Consider the following 12,582-nt stretch of genomic DNA (forward strand, 5'->3'; position numbering starts at 1 on the left):
ATCACCACAGTAGAAACACAGCCCATTCAGACGTCTGTGTTCTTGCCGTTCAACTCTGGTCAAAGTCCTATCGCACTGCATAGGCTCAGGTTTATGCTCAGATAATGCCGCCAAATGGTGCACAGATTTACGCTCACGCAAGCGTCGACCGATCTGAATGGCCAAAGACATAGACTCATTCAGACCAGCAGGCATAGGAAATCCCACCATGACATCCTTAAGGGCTTCAGAGAGACCCTTTCTGAAAATAGCTGCGAGCGCACCTTCATTCCATTGAGTGAGTACGGACCACTTTCTAAATTTCTGACAATATACCTCTATCTCATCCTGACCCTGACACTGAGCCAGCAAATTTTTCTCTGCCTGATCCACTGAATTAGGTTCATCGTACAGCAATCCGAGCGCCAGGAAAAACGCATCGATATTACTTAATGCAGGATCTGCTGACGCAAGAGAAAATGCCCAGTCCTGAGGGTCGCCACGTAAAAAAGAAATAATGATCCTAACTTGTTGAACTGGGTCACCAGAGGAGCGAGGTTTCAAAGCCAGAAATAGTTTACAATTATTTTTGAAACTCAGAAATTTAGTTCTATCTCCAAAAAACAAATCAGGAATAGGAATTCTTGGTTCTAACATAGAATTCTGAACCACAAAGTCTTGAATATTTTGTACTCTTGCCGTGAGCTGATCCACACATGAAGACAGACCTTTAATGTCCATCGCTACACCTGTGTCCTGAACCACCCAAATGTCTAGGGGAAAAAAAGGCACACAGTGCAGAGAAAAAAAATGGTCTCAGAACTTCTTTTTTCCCTCTATTGAGAATCATTAGTACTTTGGGCCTCCAGTACTGTTATGATAAGGTAATTCAGTACCACAATGGACATAGAAGTCAGAGCACATACAGTGACCTGACTATAACCCAAAAACATAGAACGAGCTCTGAGACGTGGGAACTCTGCTGACCGCAATCCCTAATCCTCTCCAACCACACTAGAGGCAGCCGTGGATTGCGCCTAACGCTCCCTATGCAACTCGGCACAGCCTGAGAAACTAGCTATCCTGAAGATAGAAAATAAGCCTACCTTGCCTCAGAGAAATACCCCAAAGGAAAAGGCAGCCCCCACATATAATGACTGTGAGTTAAGATGAAAAGACAAACGTAGAGATGAAATAGATTTAGCAAAGTGAGGCCCGACTTTCTGAACAGAGCGAGGATAGGAAAGGTAACTATGCGGTCAACACAAAACCCTACAAACAACCACGCAAAGGGGGCAAAAATACCCTCTGTACCGAACTAACGGCACGGAGGTACACCCTCTGCGTCCCAGACCTTCCAGCAAGCAAGAAAAAACAAATAAGCAAGCTGGACAGAAAAAAACAGCAAACAAAATAGCAAAGCAGAACTTAGCTATGCAGAGCAGCAGGCCACAGGAACGATCCAGGAGGAAACAGGTCCAATACTAGAACATTGACTGGAGGCCAGGATCAAAGCACTAGGTGGAGTTAAATAGAGCAGCACCTAACGACTTCACCACATCACCTGAGGAAGGAAACTCAGAAGCCGCAGTACCACTCTCCTCCACCAACGGAAGCTCACAGAGAGAATCAGCCGAAGTACCACTTGTGACCACAGGAGGGAGCTCTGCCACAGAATTCACAACAGCTGGGGGCTGGTATTCTCAGGCTGGTAAAGGGCCATGTATATTGCCCCCCAAACTAAAAATAGCAGCTCGTAGCCACCTAGAAAAGGCACATCTATTAGATGTGCCAATACTGGTGCTTTGCCCAGCTCTTATCTCATATTTGTAGGATTGATATCACCTTTGTATTGTCAGATGACATCAAGACCATGAATTACTTATTGAGAGACGTCTATATGCTGTGACAGAGTCACTAGTGAAGTGATGGAGGGGAGATACGTGTAACTGCGCATGATGGCGTCAGTGATGTAAAACCAGAGTCGCTTCCTCCTGCACACTGTGTTGGATCGTTTTATTGAAAATAATATTATGGCCTGGCTTTAGTGGACCTCAGTAGAGTGTGAGGGAGGGGATCCACATATCTCCCCTGCAGTGTCCTTACAGAACCTGTGTGATGTCAGGATCATTTTATCAGTCACATAATTGAGAGTCACATGATCTGGCTTTAAATAGCTGAGCACCAGGGTTAGTCTGGGCTGTTGAGGGCCTGGAGAGGAAGACTCCAGGAGTGTGTTTTTGCACATAGTGCTTGGGTAAGGACATTGCTAACCTTGAGTGGGCTGACCCCCTCAAGTGCAAGGACTGCATGAAGTGCTACCGTTTTGTTTTGTTTTGCTGTTTTGCCCAAAGGGTCATATTTATTTTTGTGCTTAAGACCTTGGATTATGCTGTCCTAATAAACCAAGTACATCCTTAAAGGTGCAGTATTCCATTAACTATATCTGTGTGCAGCTGAGTGAGCCGATCTACCACAGTGCCTATCCATTACCATTACTAATCCTATAGTTATATGGTAAATAAAGACACACCAGGAATACAGTCGTTTATTTGAAATAAAATAAAACACTTTTTTACATTTTTATCTAAAAATAACAAACACAGTTATACTCACTTAATGCCTAATTCCACCGAATCCCTTGTCTCCTGTAATAAAACTAAAATACAAATCAATAATATCCCTCACCTGGCCATCGTTCTGTCCCACGCTGTAATCCATGCCTTGGGGATAAACAGTTTTCAACCTGGACTTTGCCAAGATGCAATCGTCCAGGCTGAGATCTACTGGTGAATGAGATGTGGGATAAAATGATGGACCGGTGAGGGATATTGTTGTTTTTGCTTAATTACAGGAGACTAGGGATTCAGTTGAATCAGGCGTTAGGTGAGTAGAACTGTGTTAGTTATTTTTAAATTTAAAAAAACTATTTATTTTATTTCAAATAACAGACTTTATTCTTGCTGTATTTTTATTTACAATACAACTTTAGGATTAGTAATGGAGAGGTGTCTCATAGACGCCTCTCCATTACTAATCCGTGGGCTTGATGTCTCCTGACAATACAAAGGTGACATCAACCCGACAAATATGAACCCCACTTGCCACCGCTACAGGGCAAGTGGGGAGAGATGGGCAAAGCACCAGAATTAGCACATCTAATAAATGCGCCTTCTCTGGGTGTCAGCAGGCTGATATTCATGGCCCCTTAGCAGCCTGAGAATACCAGCCCTAAGCTGTCTGCTTTAGCTTGGCTGGTTGTCAAAAATATAGGAGTTTATTTAAATGATTTATGATTAAATGATTTATTTAAATAAATTAAAAATACAGCGTGGTTGCCCCCCTATTCTTGATAACCAGCCTTGCTGAAGCTGACAGCTGAGGGTTGCAGCCCCCAGCTGTGAGTTTTGCCTGGCTGGTTATCAAAAATACAGGGGAACCCACCCTGTTTTCTTTTTTAAATATTTATTTACAAAGCAGGCACCAGCTGATGAATACTCCAAACAGCCGCTCTCACTGTTATTAGCAGCAGCAAGCATCGGCTGATGGGAGCAGTAGTCCCATCAGCTGACGCCAGTGACTGGAGGTAAGCTTATATCTCCTATCACACCTGCGGCGCTGGGAACCGCAGCTGAGTGATCGGCGGTAATGATTTTACCCACCGATCGGAGGCAGTGTTTGCATCGCTGTCATGCACATGACAGAGTGGCAAACACTAGATGTTTGGGCCCCCCATTCAAATGAATGGGGTCCAGGTTCGGATCCGAGTACTGTTCTGGTACTCGAACCGAAACCGCCGGACTTGAACATCCAGGTGTCTGCCCATCTCTAGCTGTGATACTTTCAAAAGAGGGCGCTACTAGGTACTAACCATGCAGGGAGCCCAAACTTTTGCATTCACTCATTTTCCTTTTTGTAATTTTTAAAATGTAAAAGATGACAATATTTTTTTTTGCCTGTCATCTTTAACATTAAGCTTTTTAGAGATCATTTCATCTTCAATTTGCTTAACTGTTCCCAATAACAGTAATTTTGACCAGGGGTGCCAAAACTTTTGCATGCCACTATATTATTTTGTGATTACTTGACAGGCTAATGTGTATGATGGCCTCCCGATTCTTTCACGAAGGTTGATGTCAGGTGTGAGGCAGTGACTGGTGTTACATGTAGGGGTCGCTGTATGTTCCCCCCAGGATGCGCACGGAGGCGTAATGAGGCCATGAAAGTGCATTGCAGCCACAAGCGTAGCTGTGGTTGCAATGCAGACTAAAGTGAGTATAGGTCTTGGACATGCTGATTGTCCAAGGCAGATTTAGGGAAAACCTGCCCTGGGTTTTTGTGTTTATTACAGACTGCAGTATGGTAGTGGTGAAGTTTGTTTCATTCCTGGCACGGATTTTTCATGTGGCTGAAGGTCACAGGTTGCTAGTTAAAAACCCTGCAGAATTGGGATTGGGTGTGTCAGGGTCAGAGTCAGTGTCAGTCTGGTGTTTGGAGGAGTACAGAGCACTTGGCTCTGCAGCGCTCCACCTGTGTGAGGCAACACAAGCCAGTGGAGGCAAACAGCCAGGGGAGCTGAGATGCCTGGCACCCACAGCATACACAGTGGTGCAGTTGCCCACGGTAACAGGTCTCGGAGGTGGCCTGTCTTGTGCCCGGCTGCGAGCCGGAGGTAGACTGTCCTGTGCCCGAAGGAGGTCTGGCATGTTTACTGACTGCGAACAAGAGGATAAGGTTCCCGGTTGCGATCCGGAGAATACCATGCAGTGTGTAAAGCTGTGAGTAAAGAGACATTAACACGGTGGTGCAGTCGCCCACGGCAACTGGTCAAAGGTGGACTAGCGTGTTTAGTGGCTGTAAACTGAAGGATATCGTGTACTGTGTAATCTGAAGGAGTTGAACCTTAACACAGTGGTGCAGTCGCCCACGGCAACAGGTCAGAGTGGACTGGTGTGTTTAGTGACTGTAATCTAGAGGATGTGTGCCCACCTGCGATCCTGAGGATATCATGTTCTGTGTTTATATGATATATATTATATATATAATATGTTATATTAATGCTGTGAAGCAAACGCATTAAAGAGACTTTTGTTTGGAACTTTGCTGGGTCATTACCTCGTCACTGCATAAGTGCGCTAACGCTGCATTACACAGGAGAGACAAGGATCTGGCCTGTTCAATTTCAATGGGCAATTCTTTTGTCCTACTAGGAGTTAAGCTGCTGCCACAGGGGTCTGGCAGCTGCTCTCTCATAGAAAACTCAGGAGCATCCAGCCAATTTGAGCATGCCTTTTTATTGAGATGTTGGAGGAAATAGCTGTCAACAATAATTCAGATGACAGTTGTCTAAGTATTTGGGTGCCTAAAATTCAAACAGTGTGGAAGCTGCCTATTAGATGTCTTGTTACTGTTAAGTTACTGCGTTGGAATACTAAGTTGAAATACTAATGGTTTCAATTTAAAGTCAAGTAGTGGATCACATTATTATTAATTTTCACTACATAAAAACAGAATACAAAAGTGAGAAAAAAATAACATAAGTGGAATTGAGAATAATCAGTTGCATTGAGTTTTTGAGATGATCATCTTATGAAATGGCTATCATTGGCTATAATAGTGATTTTTCATCTTGAAGTTCGGTTGTATTTTGAGGGAAAATGTGGATAATATGGACCCTAACAAGTTTAAGATATGAATATTACTCAACGTGTTTTATATGTAAAAAGTTGTAGACAATCTAGTGGACAGAATTATTCAACATATTATAACCTTATTTAATTACTCACCGCAAAATGAAACTTGTGATCGGAAGTTGATGGAAACGCCATGCTTGTTGCAGATGTAGGCATAGTGAGCCAAGGCATTGCACAGACAATTGCTGCCACATTTACATGCATCAAAACGACACAACTGATAATACAATCCTGGACTCACGTAGGCATGGCATGGCGCAAAAAGTTCCTGATTGATAACATCACAGTGGGTTGCATACCCAACTGGAAAATAGGAAAACAAAATTGTATATACTGTGTATACATACAATATATTGCATATTTATACACATATAATACTAGAATAGGGGAACAATTTTAAATTGCATGTTTTTTTCCTGAATATTCCATAAAATGTATGAAAACCACAGAGTAAAAAAATCCTACGTTTTCTCTAGAATACTAAGTTTGCTTCTGTGCAAATTTTATACCTTAATCTGTACATATCTGATCATGATAACTCAAATAAAAAAGACTAAACTGATATAATGTTGGATAGTTTGTTGCCCATTATATTAATTGATGTTGTCCATTATACTACACTAACTCTAAAAAGTAAAAAACTGAAATGATGCAATGGAACCTGCAGGATATCTGTTCATTAGTCATTTTTCTCATCATACATATTGGGAGAATATGATAAGGTATATGATGCTGGATCCAGAAACATCAACAGCCAAATGTATACTAAGATAGTGTCTTTTGAATGCTGTGGAGAGGTGTTTACGCTGCAGTGGCGTCTCAATGAATGGGAATGTCCAGAATAGAAAAGAGAGTAATCATTGTGGCTTAATTTCTAGGCGTTTTGAAGTCCAACTTCATCAAAAGTACCACCTGATAATGGAGTCATTTCGACTTCAAACCAGAGGATTCTCCTGACGAAGGAGGCAGCTGGACTTCAAAACGTGTAAAGATTAAACCACAATGCTTATTCTATTTCCTTTTCTAGATATTCCCATTCATTGAGATTCCAGCAGTGTGGCATAACCACCTCTCAACACCATCTGATTTCAACGTTGGATCTGCCAACCAAGCAGAGCAGCAGCAGCTGGACCTTTTGTTTACGAATTATTATAAAAGTTGTGCTTTCTCACAACCCTATCAGGTGAGCAGGTACCACAGCACAAAGAAGCCTATTGTCGGATTATAATAATAATTATTTCGGTATACTGCGCGCTAATGTCCTTTAAGCCTATAATCAACATAGTGTCCTTTGACATAATTTGATTAGCACAGATTATAAAGATATTTTTTAATTACACTCCTCTTCATTGAGATTGTAACACCAAGAAGAAAAAGTCATGGAGTTATGGAAATCGCAGGATCAATAGACATGTTAAGGATATGCAAATTATGACAAAAAATGGAAACTAAATTTTCAAAACATCTTGATATATTCAGTATCAAGTATGAGCACCATGAGTAGAAATACAAGCACTTACACACCTTGCCATGCTATCAGTGAGGTTATTAATGGTTGTCTGAGAAATGCTCTGTTACACTGAATGCACTTGAGCACACAAATCATCAAGAGCTGCTGCTGGCAGCTCCCTTTGCGATTGTCACACATGAGTTCCTTAGGAGACAAGCCCAGAGACGCTGGAAGCATGTTTATACTATAAAGGCTGCTCACAGTAGCACAAGAAACAGACCGTCTGGCATTGAAAATGATTTATGGAACACTTTCCACATTTCCTCAGGAAAGCCTCTTCATGGCATTCATGATGGCTCTGAACAAATCTCCGGCTATCATTGCATTCATGACAAAAGTGGGACTCATTGCTGAAAAGGATAGACTTCAATTCCAGACTCCATTGCAGTCTTTCTCTGCAACATGTTAGCCTTTGAGATCGGTGGTCCAACACCTGTAGCTGGATGTCCGGCTTATAGCCCAATGTCTTGCAAACGCTTTCTGATATTTTGTGCAGACACTGCTTCATACCATGTTTTGTGATGTTTAATTTAACTTGTAATACAGAATGGATCACTGAGCGCTATTCTTAAAATTTGAGGAGACCACATGGGTAATGCCATGAACAGGTCTTTCCAAGGGATCATTACACCTGTTCTACTCCCAAGATGATGTTGAGTGGCATAATATACAGTATCTGGACCCTGGCAGTCTTCATTCCAGGTACACTAACAGCTCAGCATTACATTGGTTTGGTCAAAAATGTTCCAATGTGAACCAGGCGCCATTTCAACATTATAATTGCAGTCCCCATGGTGATTATATTACTGTAAGAAGCCTGCGTGCTCTAAACTTACTACCATGGCCTGCAGCAACTACAGATTCATCAACCCTTTTAGCATTTCTGGAACGTCACTGCTCAGAAATTGCAAAAGGAGCTGCCAGCAGCAGATTTTGATGATTTGTGTGTCCAAGTGTATTCAGAGTGGCAGAACATTTCTCAGACACCATTAGCAATCACATGTTAGCAACCTAAGCATGTGTGTGTATTTCTGCGCACGGCACTCATACTGATTAAATAAAATGTTTTGAAAATGTTGTTTCAATGTTTTTGTCATCTACATGTCCTTAACATAGCCATAGATCCTTTGATATTTATAATTGTATGACTTTTCCTTCTTGGTATTGTAATTTCAATGTGGGGCAGTGTATAAAAGGGTTGCTGATTACTTTATAATATACCTGAATGATGCTAGAAAAATAAGTGTTTTTTCTACAATTTTTTTCTATTGCAGATATAAGGAAATGTATAGGTTTCAGGATATATAATGTGCACTCTACAAATATATTGCCCAACATGATGTTATCATAAATAGAAAATATATCCATTCTGGTTCTTTAATAATATAAAATAATGCTTCTTTTATGTTCAAATTCACATCACTCTGACATTTCTATTATTCATAGGATGTCGGCAAATCAACGGATTGTAAAAAAACAAAATTGTGACACTTTTTTTTTTAAATAAGAAGGCAGAATGTAGTCACATGCTGCTGAAATATCAATCATAACAAATTCTTAAAATTTAGATTTCACATATTGCTACCATTTGAAAAACATTTTTTTATTCCCAGGAAAACCCCTTTAAGCTTTCTATTGTCTGCATACATCTCTACAAATGACCTTCGTCACAAAAGGGCTTCAGGATTATACTTATCAGCTTACCATTCTGCAGATTAATGTCACAGGGATCTATTACAGGGATGTTTACTGGCGTTAAACACGCTGATGATATTTTCCAGGCATTGGCGTGAAGTTGTGGGGTCCCTTCAATCATACCTGCTGGAGAACTGATAAGAAATATAAGGGGTTAAGAATGGACTTACAAACACATAGATGTGCAGCGCATTTATAGTCCCTATAATATTAAAAGGGGTTGTTCGGTCTAAATTGATGTCTGCAGTCACTCTGTGTGACTGCAGACTTATGAATCCCCCCAAGGCACACACTGTGCGTCGTGAGTTTTCAACAGTTTCTGAGTTGGGAAAGTCTGTGATGTATGCGATATGTATACTTCGGGGCAGAAGCCGTCTAGTGGGCATGACCTCGCTCCATACAATTGTATTGATGGCCATGCCCACTGGACAGCCATGCCCACTAGGTGCCAGCGCCCTCGCCCTTGTATAGACCGAGGCTGCGCCCACCAGACGGCTTCTGCCCCGGAGTATGCATACTGCATACATCACCGCCGTTCCCCGCTCAGAAAAAAGTAAATTATTGCAGTGCATATTGTGTGGGGGGATTCAGAAGTCTGCAGTCGCACAGAGTGACTACAGACTTATCATTTTAGAGCGGACAACCCCTTCAAAGGGTATTCCCATCTATAAGATCCTATCCCAATATGTAGTAGGAGTTATATTAATAATATTAGCAAATATCTCCAATTAGAAATGTAGTCTAGTTTTTCTGATTCGCTATGTCTCTTTCTTCATGTACAGGCACTGCAGGACTTTAGATAGCCATGGTTATAACCACTTACATAGAGACAATTAGATAGTTGCTAGTGGTCATATCCATGGATACTTAAGGTCCTGCAATTCCTGCACATGAGGAAACAGACATAGCGAATCAGAATAACTATACTACATTTCTAATTGGAGGTATTTGCTAATATTATTATTACACCTAATGCATATTGGGATAGGACTCTGGAGATGGAAATATCCCTCTAAGGCAATAGAGTCATATAGATTGCCACAAAGTGGAACTTATGCACTATTCTAAATGCCCTACTCTTTTTTCTTGAGTTTATCTGTAACAGAATTTATTGTAAATTTGCTGAAGTCATTTGTCCAGTATAAGCTGCCCATGATTTTCATCAAGAAAAATTGGTATGAACCTGTCACATAACCACTGCAGTCACAGTGCAGCTTTTAGAGTGGCAAAAAGTGGGGGGAAAAAAACAGAAAAAAACAGCACCAAACTGTTGACTGCAGTCTGAGTCAGTACTTGATATGACGCATGCCACATATTGATCAAATAGGTGGTGCATGAAAATGTGTTCAAGACCAAGTATATTCAATATTGAAAAAAGAAACAGGACTCACCATTGCGTCTTAAAAAAGGTTAATGTCTGTTATTCCATGTGGCGGGACAGTCCTTTTACATGCAGGGGGAGCGGAGAAGTGAGGGAGGACAACAGCCATTTCGCGCCTATCCCAGCGCTTCTGAGGGTCCAAACCCACATGTAAAAGGACTGTCCCGGCTTATGGAATAAAGGACATTAAAATTTAGAGTATTCTCCTAAATTCTTGTCCACACGCTGTGAAGAAAAATCCGCATTGCAAATTGAGCAGTCCTTTTGTTTTGCCATTTATAGACAATGTCAAATTATCAGAGAAAATTTACGGTTCAGATTTCATCTTTTACAAATAAAGCAAAAACTGCAGCATTTCTGGTATGAAATCTGTTGCAAAATCCACCCCATTTGGTATAGATTTTGTCGGTGACAATGTTTTGCACCCTATGGAAAATCTGCATCATATTTGACCTGTGTAAAAATACCAGTAGCATACGTAATACGTTCTTAATCTATGCTATTAAAGGGTTAGTCCCATTTTAAAATGTGGCATTAATTAGAGTGCTTGTAAAGAGCAACTTTAACATTTTCTTCTTCTGTATATTCTATCTACATGTATATTTGCATTTTTTTACAGTTGACTGACAATCATGCCGGCCACCACTTCAGTCTAGCAGCTGTGGCCAAACATGCTCTTTTCTACTGAGCATTTTCCTGATCCCAGCCAGCTTGAGTGCTTCTGCGCTCCTCCGATGCTGACGTAGAAAAGCTGCCTAAGACCACGTTCACACGTTCAGTATTTGGTCAGTATTTTACCTCAGTATTTGTAAGCCATAACCAGGAGAGGAACAGTCAGAGGAAAAGTATAATAGAAACATATGCACCACTTCTGTATTGATCACCCACTCCTGGTTTTGGCTTACAAATTCTGAGGTAAAATACTCACCAAATACTGAACGTGTGAACGTGGCCATAGCTTTCTCTGAGAAAATCAAGAACTCTCATCCAAGCAGGAGTGCTCGCTTCACAGCCTCAAAGACTATTTTTGTCTTTTATTTAAAGGGTTGGTCCAGTCTTCTGCTAAATGTCTGCAGTCAATATGCGCCTGCAAACTTCTGAATCCTTACAACAAGCGCACTGTGTGCTGTCAGGATTCTTTGGTATTGCTGTCAAGACCTGGAGGTTACGTGACCGTAAGCATATGCCATTTGTACACTTCTGGCCACATTCTGATTAGACATGCTTGGCATCCCTCAATACAAGTGGACTGAGGGAGTCCGAGAACGTCGAAATGTGGCCAGAAGTGTACAAGTGGTATGCTTGCGGTCACGTGACCTCCAGGTCTTGACAGCAATACCAAAGAATCCTGACTTCTACTCTATATATTTTAAAAGAGATCCAATAAGTCCAAATCTATATTTAATAATGGTACTTCCCGAATAACTGAAAACAACCACAAGATGACGGTAAATAAACCGTCACCCCAAAGAAGCCGACCATAAATAAAAATTTAAATAAATGTTATTAAACACACAAAAAATGAAAAACAATACATATACATATGTTAAAAAAGCTACATACTTTCTTCCGGGTAATACCCCATGGGAACGCCAGAAGCAGACACACTAAGTAATCCTTAGACCAATAAAGTACATATCCAAAGATCCAAAACAAGCCCCCTCATGGAACACATGAAGCTGTATATACGGTGCTATCTGCATCCACTTAATGTTAAATGTGTCCACGGGAATACGGCCCTCTTGTACACCACTCCATAATTAACATACTCCCACCTCCTAAAGATCCCACCATATATATAATGAAAACAATAGGGGAAAGGTGGATAGCATGAATATCGGTATTACCTCCAGCAGGTCCAGGATACAGTGTGTCCACCCAGGCTTATTCCCAGGAAGAAGCAAGGGCTTCCGGAAGAAGCAAGGGCGAAACGCGCGTTGGGGCGCTGGGAATAAGCCTGGGTGGACACACTGTATCCTGGACCTGCTGGAGGTAATACCGATATTCATGCTATCCACCTTTCCCCTATTGTTTTCATTAGCTTGTCGCTATCTATATGGTGGGATCTTTAGGAGGTGGGAGTATGTTAATTATGGAGTGGTGTACAAGAGGGCCGTATTCCCGTGGACACATTTAACATTAAGTGGATGCAGATAGCACCGTATATACAGCTTCATGTGTTCCATGAGGGGGCTTGTTTTGGATCTTTGGATATGTACTTTATTGGTCTAAGGATTACTTAGTGTGTCTGCTTCTGGCGTTCCCATGGGGTATTACCCGGAAGAAAGTATGTAGCTTTTTTAACATATGTATATGTATTGTTT

At 41.3% G+C, this 12,582-nt stretch overlaps 1 protein-coding gene across 1 annotated transcript in view; it reads right to left on the reverse strand.

The window, feature by feature from the left end:
• OTOGL (otogelin like) overlaps window positions 1–12,582 on the reverse strand; it is a 316,314-nt gene that overhangs the window by 230,427 nt on the left and 73,305 nt on the right. The window contains exons 18-19 of the mRNA XM_069764433.1: window positions 8,887–9,011; window positions 5,766–5,975 (exon numbers count right to left, since the gene is read on the reverse strand). Of these exons, the coding sequence (XP_069620534.1) occupies window positions 5,766–5,975; window positions 8,887–9,011 (335 nt within the window). The remainder of the gene's footprint in view (window positions 1–5,765; window positions 5,976–8,886; window positions 9,012–12,582) is intronic.

Source organism: Ranitomeya imitator, chromosome 4 (assembly GCF_032444005.1).
Source record: "Ranitomeya imitator isolate aRanImi1 chromosome 4, aRanImi1.pri, whole genome shotgun sequence".
Lineage (NCBI taxonomy): Eukaryota > Metazoa > Chordata > Amphibia > Anura > Dendrobatidae > Ranitomeya > Ranitomeya imitator.